This window comes from Phyllobates terribilis, unplaced genomic scaffold (assembly GCF_046119375.1).
Source record: "Phyllobates terribilis strain yellow unplaced genomic scaffold, ASM4611937v1 Scaffold_1__5_contigs__length_1240528914, whole genome shotgun sequence".
Classification (NCBI taxonomy): Eukaryota; Metazoa; Chordata; class Amphibia; order Anura; family Dendrobatidae; genus Phyllobates; species Phyllobates terribilis.
In genome coordinates, this window is record NW_027362761.1 from 760,581,020 (window position 1) to 760,600,524 (window position 19,505).

The 19,505-nt window shown below is 41.5% G+C and overlaps 1 protein-coding gene across 1 annotated transcript; it reads left to right on the top strand.

Moving 5' to 3' along the window:
- Positions 1 to 2,381: 2,381 nt before the first annotated feature.
- On the top strand, positions 2,382 to 17,606 carry ERI1 (exoribonuclease 1). The gene is made up of 7 exons (XM_073655192.1): positions 2,382 to 2,615; positions 3,552 to 3,712; positions 4,211 to 4,415; positions 7,928 to 8,011; positions 15,391 to 15,500; positions 16,749 to 16,863; positions 17,027 to 17,606. Exons 1-7 carry the CDS (start codon positions 2,466 to 2,468, stop codon positions 17,267 to 17,269), a joined length of 1,068 nt encoding a protein of 355 aa, XP_073511293.1. The 5' UTR covers positions 2,382 to 2,465; the 3' UTR covers positions 17,270 to 17,606.
- Positions 17,607 to 19,505: the final 1,899 nt, after the last annotated feature.

Consider the following 19,505-nt stretch of genomic DNA (forward strand, 5'->3'; position numbering starts at 1 on the left):
GGCTGTGATAGACTCCGCCCTTTCTTCAATCTTCACCCACCTTTCTTGTCACTTTTGGACAGTGAAAAGTGAAGCAAAAAATACTAAAGAACCAATAAAATTATTATTTTACACACTCATATAGCGCCATTAATTCTACAGTGCTTTACAGACATTATCATTGCTGTCCCCATCGGGGCTCACAATCTAGATTCCCTATCAGTATGTCTTTGGAGTGTGGGAGGAAATCGGAGAACCCAGAGGAAACTGTAAAAAAATACTTCTTTCTGTATTTTTTGTCTATCGAGGACTTCTCAAAGTATCAATATCAAGATATTCTTATAAAAAATGTATCTATTTATTCTCGGGTTGTCCAATAAAAAGAATTATTGCAGAAGGTACATACAATAATTAGTTACAAAGTGATTGTCCATTTGTCCATAATTAGCTTAATTGTTGAGATTCACCCATCTTTCCCTGGGATTCTGGATGGTAGATTGCGTCTGTCTGTGTCCAGCACGTGTGTCCGGATGACACCATGTGTCTGGGTAAAGAACGTGTTTCCTTGGGCCTACATCAGCAGCTGGTTTACACACAGACCCTCCTCCTGTGTCCTGTGGAATGGCAAGAGACCCCGGTCTCTAACATGGGCTTTTTTTGCACCTGTTATTCCGCATATGGTAATGAACTAAAAATACACACACAAATAGCGCATGTCATCTAGAAACGATGGCTGATGCAATCTTATGTATGGTACAGAACTCAGAATAAAATGAATATCCATAATTAATATTTAACAGAAACCCACACAAACACAGGGAGAACATACAAACTCCTTGCAGATGTTGTTTTTGGTCGAATTTGAACCCAGAACCCCAGCATTGTAAAGCAACAGTGCTTACCACTGAGCCACCGTGCTCACAAACATCACATGTTTAAAAAAACAATCATGACATATTATCCCTTAATGACCTGTGATGTATATTTGTGTCACAGGTTGCAGGCAGGGTGTATGGAGCGGACTCATGAGCTGAGCGCAATCTGTATCGGGCAGATGTAGCTCTACTATAAATATCAGTATTTGCTGCCCCGTTACAGCAGCAACCAGAGCAAGCTCCAATTGCTGCTGTTTAACCAATTAAGTGCCTTTGTCAATCACTGACAGCAGACTATAAATATACTGGATGCGGGTGCACTTATGGAACGCCTTCCATTTCCAGTCTTCACTTTCGCAACACGATCCTGGGGAGCAAATGGATTACCATAGATCCAGGGGCCCCACAGCAAGAGTCCGTATTGGCCACCCCTAAAAAAATTTTTGCAGAGTAGGTGGCGTCGTAGAGTATAGTGGCTATAGTGACAGAAGGGCATACCTCCCTACTTTTAAACATAGGGAGACGACATGTATTGCGGCCCATACATAGAAATAGTGTTCCAAATAAAACCTCTCAGTGTTCTTACCCCATTCATGGCCTCCATAAAGTATGCTGCACCAGAAATGTCACCGACCCCCCGCACACACTGAATCTTCCCACGCAGTTTCCCCCTACAGTACCCTCCTGTCACGGGTGTGTCAGAAGTGACAGTCGCCCTGCCGTTGGTTGCAGGAGCTCTCTACATTTGGCATTACAGACGTCTTCTTAGAGGCTGGCTCTCAAAGGTTTACATCAGCACACCCTCCACTCCTGCTTTCCACTTCAAAAAGAATAAAGTGCTGAATTTTTTTAATGACTAATATTAACGAAACCCCCTCTTGTTTATCATCATTATCAGACTAAGGCCACGGCCCCACTATCAGTATTTGGTCAGTATTTTTTCTCAGGAGTGGGAGACAAAACCAGATCAGGAACAATCAGAGAAAAGGTATAATAGAAACAAGTCACCAATTCTGCATTTATCACCCACTCCTGGTTTTGTCTCCCACTCCTGAGAAAAAATACTGACCGAATACTGACCAAATACTGATAGTGGGGCTGTGGTCTTACCTGGAGAATCATGTATTTATCATACAAGAAAATTGTAAAAACAATGGCGGATATTGCAGGTTTTTTTTTCACCATTTCACTGCAGTTGGATTTTTTTCTCCAGTGTACAAGTCATTGTGTGGTAAAATAAATGGTGTCAAAACTTCAACTGCTCCCACACCACAGAACAAGCCCTCATGGATCTGGAGAGAGCGGTAATGTAGTGAGGCAGCCGGACAGGAAGGTGTTAATAGTCAGGGCGTCACTCCTCCCCCCTCTGCCACGGCTGGAGACAAGTGCTGTGTGCCTGCAGTGTCCGCTGCGCGCTCTGTTGGCGCCTCCATGTGGCCGGCTAATGCCTCACATCATTTATTTTCCCGAAACAAAAATGGCGACTCTCGCTGCTGAAGACTGCGGATGTCCGGTGTCCTTGTATCGGAAATACGTCAGAGCTGTGCTGGACGCGGGATAGACAAGTCAGCTGTAGTCTGCGCAGGAGAGACCGCGGCTCTGCTAGCGTACATGACACAGCCCACTACGTGTTTTCGGCCATCTCTAGAGCTCCAGACGGACATAATGGAGGACCAGAAGGAGAACAGGCCTCTCCATAACTGGGCATGTGAGGAGGACGAGCTCTGCAGGACGATGAAGACCGCGGAGATCTCAGGGAGGGTAATAATGGCTGACAATCCTGGGGTACCACATGGAGGGGCAACGACAGGGAATGTTAGGGTAGTACATGGTGGGGGCAATGGTAGCTAATGCTGGGGTATGACATGGAGAGGGCGACCCCAGGGCAAGCTGGTGATCTACATGGAGGGGGCCCATTCTAGGGCACTCCGGGGTATCGCATGGAGGGGGGTGACCCCAGGGCACGCTTGGGTAAAACATGGAGGGGGCCCACGCTAGGGCACGCTGGGGTATCGCATGGAGGGGGGTGACCCCAGGGCATGCTTAGGTAAAACATGGATGGGGTGGTGTCAGGGCATGCTGGTGAGCTACATGGAGGGGGCCCACGCTAGGGCATGCTTGGGTAAAACATGGAGGAGAGCAACGTCAGGGCACGCTGGGGTGAAACATGGATGGGGTGGTGCCAGGGCACGTTGGTGAGCTACGTGGAGGGGGGTGACAGCAGGGCACGCCGGGGTGAAACATGGAGGTGGGGGCGACGGCAGGGCACGCCGGGGTGAAACATGGAGGATGGGGGCGACGGCAGGGCACGCCGGGGTGAAACATGGAGGATGGGGGCGACGGCAGGGCACGCCGGGGTGAAACATGGAGGATGGGGGCGACGGCAGGGCACGCCGGGGTGAAACATGGAGGATGGGGGCGACGGCAGGGCACGCCTGGGTGAAACATGGAGGTGGGGGCGACGGCAGCAAGAAAAGGCGTTTTTTGTTTTGAACCTTCACCCCATTCCCCGCCTCACTAATGGAGGAACTGTTCATTGGGATTATTTGAGCTTGCAGATTTTTTACCTTGCAGTTCTCTGCCAGTCGTTTCCCAACACACCTACCAAGAAGGGACAGTGAGGGTCTTTGTTCCTTATCAGTTGTACATGATCCACATTATCTACACTGCCACCACTTATGAAATAGTAACTTCTAGGTTCCGGAGAGTCCAGAAGGAGGGACTTGTTCTACCAAGACCAGTGTCAGTGACTTCAGTGATCCAGTCTACAAAGAGATTGCCTACTCCAATGGATGTGTCAATAGGATGAGTAAAGAGGAGCTGAAAGCTAAACTTACAGACTTAAAGCTGGACACCAGGTAAAGCTGGCTGTAAAAGGACTATTAGCTATAGTTTTATGGTTTCCATCAAATGTGCTGTATGTTATGAAAGGAATTTTCCACTTTCAGGAAAAAATGACATGGCAGATATTTGCCTTCCCAGGTCCAAGACCGGCTCCTCACCGTTGCTCTATTCCTGGTGTTTTGGCTGTAGCTGTGACGTCAAGTCGACAGCACGCGTCACCGCTATATCCAATCACTGAGCTCATCAGCTTGTGATGTTTACATTCGCTGAGCTCAGTGATTGGTTTCACTGCTGCGGACAAAACACCCAGACCCAAGCAGCGGAATACTTGAGCATTTGGGTCCATCTTCCTGAAAGTGGACAACCCCTTCAATGGACTTCACATGGAAAGTCTGTTTTAACCAAATGTAACTTTTTGATCCTGAATTTGGGAAGGGCAAGTACGGAGTTTTTATAATCAAGATCCTGGGAAACTAATATTTGTGTTTTGTTCCCTTTCTCCCTGAACAAAGAGGAGTGAAGGATGTTCTGAAGAAGCGTCTCAAGAATTACTACAAGAAGCAGAAGCTAAAGGAACCCAGCGGCACTGCTCCCTACTATGACTACATCTGTGTTATTGACTTTGAGGCCACCTGTGAGGATGGTAATCCACCCGATTACATCCATGAGATCATCGAATTCCCCATCGCCTTGGTCAATACAAGGACTTTGGAAATTGTAAGTTTGTAAACTTAGTTATCTCACATGATATCCCATTGATACAGTTTGAAAACTACATTGGAATGTGAAATAATGTAATATAAATTGTATACATATATACATATTAATATCTAATCTTTTTCTTTTCACTTACTAGAACTAGTTTCTAACTGTACTTGTTGTAAAAAAGCATTGTTTAAGTGTTATTTTTGTGTACAGCTTTTCATTCCAAAGCTTAAAGTGGCATGAAAAAAGTAATGGAAAATATTAATACTTTATTTATACTTCTCCCTTTGCTCGATCCACTCCTGGCATTGGCTCTAAATCCAAAACTGCAATGTGCTTATACTAAATACACATATTTAACCTCTTCTTGACATTCGCCATGCATGTACTGGTCCTACAAGCTAAACCTACTAAATGACTGTTGGGGCTCGTTCAAGGAAAAAAAAAAAAAAAAAAAATCAGACCAATGTTATTCAATGGGGTAGGGTGGATGAGCAATTTTTTTTTTCTTCCTGACCAAATCTGCGTGTTTAAAAAAAAAAAAATAAATAAAATAAAATAAAAAAAAATTGCAGTATACGCTAGTTTCCTACACTTGAATGGATGAGTCTCATCACATTTACGTATGGGTGAGCAAAAAAAAAAATCACTGCCACACACACGCAGCATGGCATCCAATTTTTACGAATACATTGCAATTTTGCCATGATTAATAGCAAATGCAGCATCTTTCTCTGTCACCCATTAGCTGCCCACTACCGTTAACAGTACAATCCCAGAGTGCCTATTGGTAACCCAGACATAGGACGTAATAGATGACCTGTGTCAAGTGTGGGTGTATGGAGTTGGCTCAAGAGCTGAGCTCGTTCCATCTAATGGTCAGGTCATACTGAAGGTACATTGAGTGTCATAAAAATGAGACCCATAAAATAATGGTGGACCTGCATTTTTTTTTTTTTTTTTACACCACAATTTTCCATTTTCAGTTCATTATATGGTAAAACAACTCTTCTTGCAAAAAAAAAAAAAAATGCCTATCACAAGGGGTTAATAAAAGCTCTGACTATAATTAAATTAGTCTGTTTCCAGTTTGTTAAAGAGAAACAAGATATCAAATAGAATAAATTTTGTATCGCTGCATCTGTAAAGCTCAAATTAAAGTGTCTTGAAACTAAACTTATTCTGAGTAACGGGATTAAACGAGAACCCTAGAAGTCTCCTTCTTCAAGTATGCTATGAAAAAAAAAATAATAATTTTTTTTTTCTATTCTTTTCAGTACATTATATGGTAAATTATGAATCCAATAAAGAAAATACAACTTGTATGCAAAAATGTAACCCCTTATATGGCTATATCAATGGAATAAAAAATGATAGCTCTTTATGGATTGGGAAGACAAAAGGAAACAAAAAATGGCTTGGGCGGGAAAGGGTTACGTGGATGTCTAGAGGGCTGTGAACTGACACAACTGATAATAATTATCTAAGACATAGGTATGCAATGTTGCTCAATATTACTTTGTCATCATAACCTTGAGTTTTCCTACCAGTTTTTCAGATTGACTGTAATTTAAGCCGAGATCAAAATTAATAATGCGTTCATAGATCTAAAATATGGCGATATCTCACTTTTCCTGACAGCAGTTTTTAAAATTGTAGGCCCCTTTAAAGTCACTTCAAAACTTTATTGGTCTATTTAAAGGAAAAATAGGATTTGTAAATTTCCTTAAGAAATCAAAAATTGTTGCTACATTTTAACCCTTCTAACTTCCAAACAAAATAAAAGGATACTTAAATGCTTTTTACGTTTAAACCAGATAGCCATACCACACAAACTTTATTAAAGACCATTTACCACGTCTACCTTATGTCAGCCGCTTTTTTCAAAGTTTTAAAATTGCAAATTTTTATTTTTTATACTTTGCATTTGTTTTTTCTTTCATCTGATTTTGTCATAAAACACAGCGCGTCAACCTAAACTTACCATCAAGACCTCATTCACATGTGTTTAGTACATGAAAAAATGCTACTGGTGTCATCAGTGTGTCTGTTTTTACCATCAGTGTCTTCAGTGTTTTTTACTGATGAATAAATTACAAAGCTGCTCCTATAAATGTTAATCGTGGATTGTTCATTGATGCAATCAATCTGCTGCCTGTGATTTTCACTGACCCATAGACTTGTATCAGCCCTTTTCATCTGTGATGCTGGAAAAAAAACAGAAATATCTGTCTTGCAGGGAGATGTGAATAGCACCATAATAATGGGTACGTGTTATATAAAGATGATAATGGGTACGTGTTATATCCGTGAAAAAAATAAAAACAGAGCACTGACACATGAATGAGGCCTACATAAACTAAGATGTATCATATAAAAAAACAGCGTATACCACCGCTCATTCTTATGGGGATAAAAGTTCTCCGCACCTGTCGATTGGTGCGTGTCCCAGCTGTCTGACCTCCACCAATCAATAAGTTGTCATCTGTTCCATGGAGAGATTATAACTAGTTTTCCTTTTGATTTTTTTTTTGTTTTTATAGGGGATGGCCTTATATTAAAACAATACAAGGTGGCATGCATTAATTTAAAGTAGGTTTCCCTTTATTGTTCACAAATTATGCATTTCCCAAACCTGCTCCAACCGTTTACTACCTGTTCTGTAATGTCATGATTCCCTGCCCGTCTTGCCTAATTTCTGCATAATGTTTACTTGGACTTTAAGGAAGTGGTTTCTCAGATACTTGTATAACGAGGATTGGGATACTGTGTGATGTCTGGCCACTTACAGAACGCATTTACTGTTGGATGTAGAGGAAATGACTATTAGGAAGTGAGAACTTGCTTTTGATCTCCTCTGGTGATAGCCACCTCTTCTCCATTCTCATCACATCCTTTGCTGTCAAGATGCCCTTTTGCTGTCACAGCATAGACCATCCACCCTCCCCACTCTGCAGGAACTCTGGGTGTGACCATAAAAGCATGCCTTAAGAAAAATGGAGTCTACAAAAGGATTGAACATTTTATATTTGTTTGTATGGATGGAATGATACCCTCACATCCCATGAAGATGACAACTCTTTGTCCAGTTCAACGTTTGAGTACTGGGTAGGGGCACAAGAGCATATAAAAAATCGTTCAGAGTTTCATGCTGAAAAGTGGGATGATTTTTTTACTCGTCATCCATGTGCTGTCCGTATACAATCAGATTTTTACAGCACCAGCTGTTAATAACTTACAAGACCATTTACAGTTTCCTGTTACTGAATTGCAGTGTATTTGTAAAAATTGGATGCTGTACTGTCCGTATGGCACCTTTTTTTTTTTTTTTTCCTCTCGTGTTTGCGCACACATAGACTTCTTAAATGGATGAGTGTCATCCAATTTACTGAAGAAACTAGTGCATGCTGTGATTTTTATTTATTTTTTCTCCCCCCCCCCCACACACTGATTTGGTCAGTGGAAAAAAATCGCTCATCTGCACTGCCCCAATAAACTTCATATATTATTCCTTTTCTTTAAAGGAGGATACTTTCCAGCGGTATGTGAAGCCTGAAATCAACGTACAACTTTCTGAATTCTGCGTTAATCTTACAGGAATAACTCAGGTAAGTGCTCGATTAAATTACGTTAAAAGGAGCCTGTCACAGGAAAAGACGCTATTAACCTGCAGATATGGCATTAATCTGCAGGTTAATAGCGCACTGAACCAAACGCTTTAGGTAAAATTAACTTTATTCCCTCCATAGCGTTCATTTGGACTTCAATCATAAGGGCGACATCGGCGATGGTTCAGTCAGCACTCTGAAAATACAAAGCAGCAGATGTAACCGTGTATACCCAGAACAGTGACTGAACCGTATTGGCTCCGCCTCGTGACTGAAACCCATATGCTGTGGAGGGACTGAAGTTAATTTTCTCCCCACAGCGTTTGGCAAAGTCCTGGCAATGGGCAGGTTAATAACACAGGTTCTCCTTACAGTGGCATGTAAAAGTTTGGGTACCCCTGGTCAAAATTACTGTTATTGTGAACAGTAAATCAATTTGAAGATGAAATGGTCTGTAAAAGGCCTAAAGTTAAAGATGACACATTTCCTTTATATTTTAGGCCACACAAATTATTTTTTTTTTTTTTTACATTTTTAAAATTACAAAAAGGAAAATAAGCCAATATAAAAGTTTGTGCATCCTTGGAGATTTGTGTCCTCAGATAAGTTTGATCAAGGTTTCAGACATAATTAGCCTGTTAGGGTTATGACTTGTTCACTATCATCGTTAGGAAAGGCCAGGTGATGCAAATTTCCCAGCTTTATAAAAACCCAGCCTCCTCTAACCTTGTGCCAAAAAACAGCAGCCATAGGTTCCTCTAAGCAGCTGCCTAGCACTCTGAAAATGATGCAGGCCCACAAATCAGCAGAAGGCTATTAGAAGATAGCAAAGCGTTTTCAAGTTGCCCTTTACTCAGTTCGAAATGTAATTAAGAAATGGCAGTTAACAGGAACAGTGGAGGTCAAGATAAGGTCTAGAACACCAAGCAAATTTTCAGTGAGAGCTGCTCGTAGATTACTAGAGAGGCAAATCAGAACCCCTGCTTGACTGCAAAAGACTATGGAGTTGTGGTCTGAGTCCTCAGTGGTTGATACCTTTTAATGGCTAACTGAAAAGATATCAACCACTGAGGACTCTCAGATTCCAATATTGTTCTATCTACTGGCTAACACGGTATAAATATTCTTTACCTTATGGAGTTGTGGTACATTGTTCTTCTGTTCAGACACACCTGCACAAATATGGCCTTCATCGAAGAGTCATAAGAAGAAAACCTATCATGTGTCCTCACCATATAATTCAGCATCAAAAGTATGCAAAAGAACATCTAAACAAGCCTGATGCGTTTTGGAATCAAGTTCTGTGAACCGATGAGGTTAAAATAGAACTCTTTAGTCACAATGATCAAAGGTATGTGTAGAGGAAAAAAGGGCACATCTCGCCAACCATTAAGCATGGGGGTGGATTAATCATGTTTTGGGGTTGTGTTGCTGCCAATGCACGGGGAACAGTTCACAGGTAGAGGGAAGAATGGATTCAATGAAATTTCAACAAATTCTTGATGCAAACATAAAACCATCTGTAGAAAAAAAAAAGCTGAAGTTTAAAAGAGGATGGCTTCTACACATGGATAATGATCCTAAGCACTTGTCAAAATCCACAATAGACTACCTCAGAAGGCGCAAGCTGAAGGTTTTACAATGGCCCTCAGTCTCCTGATCTGAACATTATTGAAAATATGTGGCTAGACCTCAAAATAGCAGTGCATGCAAGACGACCCAGGAATCTCACTGAACTGAAAGAATTTTCCAAGGAAGAATGGATGAAAATCCCTCAAACAAGAATTGAAAGACTCTTGGCTAGCTACAAAAAAGCGTTTACAAGCTGTGATACTTTCAAAACGGGGTGCTACTAGGCACGAACCATGCAGGGTGCCAAAACTTTTGCATCTGCCTATTTTCCTTTTTGTAATTTTTAAAATGTAAAAGATGAAGATAAATATTTTTCCAGGACGTCCCTCCTTACAGCATCATGAAGATTGTCTTTCTTATCCTTATAGGGACAGGAAACACACGAGAGGTTTAAAAGACCCCTCCCACCCTCACCCCTCTAGTGCTTTTCCTGTCCCTATGAGGACCTACACGAGAGAAAGGCGCTTAAGCGTGAAGATTACCTTGTGAATCGGGCTCAGGAGGATGGTCCTCTCCTTTCCCCCTATCAAGTGGTCTAAGGGGGGTCCCTCAGCCAGAAGCCAGTCGAGCAAGGAGCTCCTGGTCCTCGAGTCCGCTTCCCTCCGGTGCAGGGCTCTTGGCTTCGGCCTCCGGCATTCCTCTCACTCCCGGGCCCCGTGTGGCGTCTGCATAGAGCATGCGCACTTCCAGTGACTTCATTTAGGCATGCGACCAGCAGGACAGAGGCTTGGCGCGCACCTCCAGATATCCCTTTTATTTACAAATTGCCATGATGCAAATAAGCCCTAACTAAAAGTTCTGTGGTTATTAAAAAGGTAATCTTTATCACCTTTTCGACTTGCGTAACATTAAAAACACAAGTTTGTGTTGGTCCTTCCTTGGAACGATTTTCAAATACTGAGTTAAAGCTTTATATAATACTACCAATACCAATGAAAGTGAGGAAACTCACAGCCAGGGAGAGAGAGAGATATTATTGGTATGGTATAACCCCTAATGGACAATTGTCTCACAAGGAGGCTTATTTGCCTCATGGCAATTTGTAAATAAAGAATCAATACCCTACGCTGGTTCTTAGAAATAATTTTGGGTCCTCCGGATATCCCAGCACAGCGTGCGTTCCTCTGTGGAACACTGCGGGATCGAGTCTGCTCAGAAGACAAGGTAGTATAAAAGCATTACCTGTGTCAGTTGGGATGGGCTTATGCAGCTGAAGGTTATGGAGGATTCAGGACCGTTCAGATGCCCCATCAGAGAAGACCCTGGTACTATGAGTTGTCTATAGGAGGGATTGTTGGCCCTTGGAATTTCTATATATTTGGTGTTCCCCATTCTATGTTTTAGGACATGGGAACCAGGGCTATGGAGTCGGTAAGCCAAACCTCTGACTCCTCAATTTCCATGACACCGACTCCACGACTCCGACTCCCTCATACATGGCTCATGTTTAAGTGATAAATTTACTGTAGCACAGATTCATCTCAGCTAAAAGTCTAGACCCTTATATCAGGAATAGGACAGACATTTAAAGGACATTTCATAACTTTCCCAAATTCTTAGGAAAAAATATTCCCCACAAACTGCATTGAACTACTGTACCCAATTTATTATATATTTTAGGAGTCGGAGTTGGGCCATTTTATGCTGACTCCGACTCCACATTCCTGATGGGAACTTCTATTACACTGATCTGAGCAACTAAAAGGAGACCAGGAAGGCCTTAGGGAAGTCTGAGATGTCCCATCTGCAATGCCAAGTTGCCAGAGGTATATGGGAAACAATTGTGTGCGGACTGCATTTCTAAGATCTTTAAGGAGGAACAGTCCTCACTTTATTTTTTTTAATCAGATATGGGGTCCATGATGAGAGAGGAGGTGCAGGCCACACTCTCTACTCTCATTTCCCCGCAAACTTCTCAATCTGGTCCTCGTCCTAAAAGGCTGAGATGGGAGACTGTTCATCCTCTTCAGAACTTAATTCCAAGTTGGATCAGGAAGAAGGGGAGAAAGCTGCTGACCCCCACCACACCACAAAAGAAGGGAAGAAATATTGTCTCTTCCGAGAATACAAACGAGCTTCTTCAGTCAGTGAGGAATACCATGCAAGTAGAGGAATCACAGAAGTCCCATTCCATTCAAGATTAGCTGTTTGGCCTCATATCCCAGAGAAATAGTTTTTCCCGTTAATTATCACATTCGAGCAATAATTATGGAGGAATGGGAAGACACCGGGAAGAAATTGATTATACCCCAAGATTTTAGGATCCGTTTACCTTTTTGAACGAGAGGATGTAAAGGCCTGGGAAGAGTTCCTGAAGATCGAAATTCCAGTGGCCGAAGTTGCAAAGACTTCAATCCCGTTTGAGGACTCAAGTCTCAGAGAGCCCATGGACAGAATGGCAGACGGACTCCTTATGAGAGCCTGGGAGGCCTCAGCGGCTGTAATGAGAGCAAACATAGCTTCTGTCTCAGTAGCCAGGTCCATGCACCTTTTGGATCGATCTGGAAGATCATTTGAGAAATAAGACATCCAGAGAGGTTATTTTAGGTTCCCTGCCACTACTTAAGTTAGCCGCGGGTTTTATGGCTGATGCTTTCGCGTAATCGGTTAGATTTGCCGCTAGGAATAGTGCATTATCACATGCGGCCCGTCGTCCTATTTGGTTAAAAACATGGTCCAGCGATAACCAGCCCAAAGATAAACTCTGCTCCATCCCTTTCTTAGGTTTACAGATATTTAGTCCAATATTGGACAAGATTCTAGAGAAGACTTCAGATAAGAAGGGGTTCCCTGAAGATAGATCCAGAAGGTTCCAAATCTTTTGTAGGTCCCATCCCTCCCAAGGGCAAGAATATAAAGGGAAATCAAAGTCTGGCAGATGTAGCTACCCATAAGGAGGTAGGGATAGAGGCTCCCTTTTCGGTTCAGGCTCAGGAACAGGAAGGCTAGGACAGAAGGGGACAGCTCAGGTGGTTTATAGAAGGTTGGCAATCGATTACTCAAGATCAGTGGGTTCGAAGAACAATTCTAGCCAGTTACCAAATAGTTTGTCCAATTCCCAGCAAAAAGATTCATACTATATAAAGGTTCTGATATTGTCAGGAGCAATAATACCAGGTTCCAGGGACACTATTCAAATCTTTTTTTCCATCAAGGCTTCAGGAGAATCTCGCACCATAATAAATTTAAAACCCTTGAATCGTTGGGTCACATGCAAGAGGTTCAAGATGGAGACCATAAAACCTACCATTCCCTTGATAGACGAGAATTCAATTGTGTACTTTAGATCTAGAGGCGGCCTATTATCATGTACCCATTCATCCCTCCCGGCAAAAATTTTCAAGATTTGCAGTAAAATTCCAAGGTTTGATTTTCAATTACCAAATTCAATGTCTCGTGTTTGGCCTAGCCTCGGTCCCTCGTGTGTTCACGAAACGAATTGTGGAAATTGTAGCCTTTCTAAGACAAAAGGCAATCATTATAGTCCCATATCTGAATGACTTCCTCGTTATATTGAACTCTGAGGTAAAATTAAAGAACCATCTGGAAGTAACAATCTCAACCTTGCAGAGGTTGGGTTGGATCATAAATTGGAGTAAGTCTGATCTAGTTCCATGGACCAGAAAGATATTCTTAGGTGTCCTCCTGGACTCTCGTCTGAGGTCATCATTCCTGCCTGTAGAGAAGCTCGTATTAATAAGAGACAGAATTCACTCCTTTCAAAGGGGTCATTCAATCAGATCAGCTATGAGGGTTCTAGGGATAATGACATCTTGTATCTCGTGTATGGTGGAGTCAGTTCACTTCCTGTAGTTCTGAACCCTTTCTGTAGGCACCATAAACTAGATGTGTTGTCAACTCAGCAGGCTGCCTTCCGTAGGAAGGTTCAGGCAGTGGTCCCACCCTGATACTTGGCTTTGGTATTCTCCATTTTGCTGTCAGGAGGGATGCCATTGAAAAAGGGGCAATTTATTCCTTCTGTTAATTTGTTTCCAGTAGTCCATCCTGACAGCACGATTAGTTTCCCTCCCTTAAATTTCTAATGCTCGTGATTTAACATTTTGAATAGAAAGATTCAATAAAATCTCGTTGCATCCATCCTGGTGTGGTACTTGAAAAGACACTAAGGGGTGAGGGTGGGAGGGGCCTTTTAAACCTCTTGTGTGTTTCCTGTCCCTATAAGGCTGCGTGCCCACGATGATTTTTTCATGCGTTTCCGCTGCGGAAACGCATCAAAAACGCTTGGTAATCCGCACCCCATGGTCCCCAATGGCATTCCGCAATGTCAATGCACATGCTGCGGATTTTTCCACAGCGTTTCTGCAGCGCTCATAAATCCGCAGCATGTTCATTAATTTTGCGGAAGCGCAGCGGAATTGCCGCTATTGACTTGCATTGAGACGCATAGAATCCGTGTCTGTACATTTGTACTCGCGGATTATATGCGATTCAATGTGTGGATGGTACCCAGTTCTGGAGGAGAGAAGACTCTCATCCAGACCTGGGTACCATTGTACCTGTAAAAAAAAAAAAGAATAAAATAATAAAGTTATATTCACCTGTCCGGCGGCTTCTCTCTGCTTGCCGGCAGCGCTCATCTTCCAGGACCTGAGATGACGTCGCGGTCATGTGACCGCAGGCTGTCTCGCGAGAGCCTGGCAACCAGGAAGAAGCCAGGACGAGCGCGACAGCACACGCGGCGGGGCATCGGAGGTAAGTATAGCTTTATTTTTTTATTTTTACGGTCACGCTATATAAATCCATGCCGGTTGCATGGATTTATACAGTGTGACCTAGTTGTCAAGCACTTTCCAAGTGATGCTATCGCCTGGAAAGTGCTTGTCAGTCCACATGCGGAAACGCATGCTTTAATGCATGTGAATCTGCATGTACAATCTGCATGCGTTTTTTCTGCCAGGGAGATGCAGAAACGCTGCAGAAATTTTCTGCTTCATTTCTGCATCGTGGGCACAGCCTAAGGATAAGAAGGACGACCTCCATGGTGCTGTCAGGATGTACTGGAAATATAATTACCAATAGGACTAAGTGCCCTTTTTTTTTTTCTTTTCCTAAAATAAAAAGGAAATGTGTAATCTTTAACTTTAGGCCTTTTAGAGATCACTTCATCTTCAACTTGCTTAACTGTTCACGATAACAATAATTTTGACCAGGGGTGCCCAAACTCTTACATGCCACTGTAAGTGGACTACTTTTATAGCTGCAATATAAAGCAAAACTGAACTTTAATATAAATTACATTATTTACCTATGTGATTTATTTAAATTATGTAGTGCCATCATATTCCGTAGCGCTTTATAGACGTTACCATCAATGTCCCCAATGGGGCTCAAAATCTACATTCCCATTCCTTATCGGAATGTGGAAGGAAACCGGAAACTCGCACAAACACTGGGAGAACATATAAACTCCTTGCAAATGTTGTTCTTAACCCAGGACCCCAGCGCTGCAAAGCAACAGTGCTAACCACTGAGCCACAGAATAAGGGAATTTTATATATTCTGCATTTGCAATAAATATTTTTTTCTATGAAAGATTCCATTCCTAAACCGTTAGTATACTCACAGTAGTTTTTATTGTTTTATTGGCTTATGTAAGCCACAGTAAGTATGCTTATACGAAAACGCATACTTCAGAGGATACCACCATCTATCATTCTGACAACATCTGGTTTCTTACACGTACTCCTATTTCATTCAGGTCTATAAGGTTAATGTTTTATTCTCAGGAACTTGTGGACCAGGCTGACGCTTTTCCTGCGGTTCTCCAAAGTGCAGTGGACTGGATGAGACAAAAGGATCTGGGTACAAAGTTTAAGTATGCCATCCTGACAGATGGGTAAGGACTTGGTTTTCTTTTACCAATCTTTTGTTCTAGAGCAGTGTTTTCCAAACCTCATCCTCACCGCCCCCTAACACATCAAGATTTCAGGGTTTCCTTAATATTGCACAGGTGAGAGAACCTGTGGTAGTTTTTGATGAATAATAGTAATTCCATCACCTGGGCAATACTCAGGAAATCCTGAAAACATGATGTGTTGGGGGACCGTGAGGACTGGACTTTGGGAAACATTGCTTTATATAAAGGACTTTAATAAAGGGGTTGTCCACTACTAGGACAACCCCTTCTTACTGTTTGCCCCCATTAAAATAAAAATGCCTATACTCTCCTCCCATGCCGTTCCAGCGGTGTCACGTGAGCCCTGTGTCCAGTTAGCACTGGCATCACTGTCCCCTTTAGATGTATAAGTAATAAAGAGGAAGTGCGCAGACAGCCATAGCCCTGACTTCCTCTTGATGCCAGCGCTGACTGGGTGCAGGGCTCACGTGAGCTCCAGGTATGCGAGTGCCGACACCAGTGGAACGCCGCCGGCATCGGAGTTGAGTATAACTGTTTTTATTTTACCGGGGGCAAACGTTTAGAGTGAGAAGGGGTTGTCCTAGTAGTGGACAACCTCTTTAAACTGAAACTAGATAAATACTGGAACCAGTTATTGCAAGGAGTTGAGTGCCATGCTGATCCCCCAAATTTCATTTAGCTGGTGACTGGCTAGGTTCCCATTCAAGACTATCTTTCTGTAGGCCTTTGCGGCAGTCTGTCTTCATTTTGACTTCCCGGGGGTCTGTTGTCACAATTGTACTTCTAAAATAAGTTTTGCTGCTATAGTCCACAAGGAGGAGTATAATGTTATATTTCAGATATACATTTCTGTACATTAAAGTGGATCAGAGAGCACAGTATTTTGACACATCTACTTTCTGTAAGATTTTGGGTAACTTTGCTGTGTGTTTAAATTCTAGTAATGGGAATATTGCTTCCACTTTTGATTCGGGTGCGATGAAATGTGATTTACAAGATGATCACTGACTGTACTTGACCCACAGTGAGACATTACCACATTCCTGAATTCAGCCTCTCAAAGAATAATCTGTTTGTTAGAAATAAAATGCCGGAAGATATCAGTAATTAAGTAAATTGAAAGTTATTCTTAATTATAGTTATGAAATGTCAATAGATGGCTTGTATAGTCTGGTCATTGATTTTCTGGTGTATAACCATCTGCTACTCTTTTCTATTCCTTTGCAGGTCTTGGGATATGAGCAAGTTTTTAAATATGCAGTGTCACATCAGTGGTATAAAATACCCGAGGTTTGCAAAGAGATGGTGCAATATTCGCAAGTGTTATGGAAATTTTTACAAGGTTGGTACAGTGTTGCGTTTTCAGCCTGTAGCTTTTATGGTGTGGAGCCACTTTATGTATTTTGATCATAAGATATTTTATATACAAAATGGCTTGCAAGCTGAAAAACAAAAAAAAAACATGAACTGCGTGTCTTTCAAATGTTATTTTCTTTAATACACAGGTTCCAAGAAATCGGACCAAGCTGACGACGATGCTTGAGAAACTGGGCATGAGATATGATGGACGCCTTCACTGTGGTTTAGATGATTCAAAGAACATTGCGCGAATAGCAATCCGCATGCTACAAGATGGCTGTGAGCTCCGTATGAATGAGAGATTGCATGCAGGACAGCTAATGACTGTATCCAGCTCCCTGCCGCTTGAAGGGGCTGCTGTTCCTCAAAATCCACAGTTCAAAAACTAGCATTTTATTTTTTTAAATTTTATTTTTCAAGCACTTTAAACTATATATTTTAAAGAAAGACGTTAGTCTTGTTAAATTCCTGCTGTCCGTGTGGGGGCAATGGTGTAGAAGATGTCATACCGTTGTGGATTGTTTTCATTGGTTTCAGTAATAAAATGTTGCAACAGTTCTAGTGTTTTCTTAATTTGTAAAAATAAACTTCTGAAAAAAATGAGTGTAATTTTAGACATTTTGCAGAAATACTAACGGTTGTATACTTTGAACCCTATGAGTATTAGAGCCTGTACATCAGCCGTACACCTGTATATTTGTTTGTATCTGCCATTTACTTCTGTATTATAATTTTTTTTTTTAATAAAAGGCTATGTCGATATAGATACAATACCATCCATTTCTAATAAAGACAAGCTTGATATGCTTTAAGGCCTCATTTAGAGGGCCATGATTTTTCACTTATACAAAATTTATCAGTGTTTTGGTTCTGATTTTTCAGTGACTTTTTTGATCTTGTGTTTATCAATTATTATTTATTTTTTTTTTTTTGCATATGAATAGAAAGTTTCATAGTTTATTTATCTATTCCAATGTTATTCATGGATAACACACAGACTGCACACTGCTGGCATCTGTGTGCTGTCTGTGATTTTTCATGAACCTATGGACGTGTATGGGTAATTTTTTTTTATTTTTTATAAAAAACTGATACATGTTATGTTAACTGTCCCATAGATTATATTATGGCTACTAGTTCTATCGATGAAAACCATAGTTGAAAGAAACTATATCAGCCTAATATCCATCCATATTCTTCCTGTGAAGATATATACTCTCACTAAATTAGAATATCATCAAAAAGTTAATTTATTTCAGTTTTTCAATACAAAAAGTGAAACTCATATTAGAGTCATTACAGAGTGATCTATGTCAAGTGTTTATTTCTGTTAATGTTGATGATTATGGCTTACAGCCAATGAAAACACAAAAGTCAATATCTGAGTAAATTAGAATAATTAACAAAAAACAACTGCAAAGGCTTCCTAAGCATTTAAAAAGGTCCTTTAGTCCGTTTCAGTAGGCTCCACAATCATGGGGGGGGGGGGGGGGGGAAGACTGCTGACTTGACAGATGTCCAGAAGGCAGTCATTGACACACTCCACAAAGTCCCAGAGTCTGGAGGAAGAGTGGAGAGGCACAAAATCCAAGCTGATTGAGGTCTAGTGTGAAGTTTCCACAAGCAGTGATGCTTTGGGGAGCCATGTCATCTGCTGGTGTAGGTCCACTGTGTTTTATCAAGACCAAAGTCAGCGCAGCCGTCTAGCAGGAAATTTTAGAGCACTTCATGCTTCCCTCTGCCGACAAGCTTTTAGGAGATGGAAGTTTCATTCTGCAGCAGGACTTGGAACCTGTCCACACTGTCAAAAGTACCAATACCTGGTTTAAAAACAACAGTATCACTGTGCTTGATTGGCCAGCAAACTCGCCTGACCCTAACCCCATAGAGAATCTATGGAGTATTGTCAAGAGGAAGATGAGAGACACCAGACCCAACAATGCAGACGAGCTGAAGGCTGCTATCAAAGCAACCTGGGCTTCCATAACACCTCAGCAGTGCCACAGGCTGATCGCCTCCATGCCACGCCGCATTGATGCAAAAGGATCCCCGACCAAGTATTGAGTGCATTTACTGAACATACATTTCAGTAGGCCAACATTTTGGATTTTAAAAAACATTTTTCAATCTGTTGTTATAAAGTATTCTAATTTACTGAGATAATGACTTTTATGTTTTCATTGGCTGTAAGCCATAATCATCAACATTAACAGAAATAAACACTTGAAATAGATCACTCTGTAATGACTCTATATAATATGAGTTTCACTTTTTGGATTGAACTGAAATAAATTAACTTTTTGATGATATTCTAATTTTGTGAGAAGCATATGTATGTATGTATAATTTTTCTTTTCTTGGCCTTGTTTCAGAGAGTATGAATGATAACAAAAAAAACTTTTTCTCCACTCATAGTTATTGGTTGGGTGAAGCCATTTATTGTCAAACTACTGAGTTTTCTCTTTTTTTAAATCTTAATGACAACCAAAAACATCCAAATGACCCTCATCAAAAGTTCACGTAACCCAGTTCTTAAAGAAGTTGTCCACTACTTTTACATTGATGCCCTATCCATAGGATAGGGCATCAATGTATGATTGGCCGGGGTCACCGCACGAGGCCCCC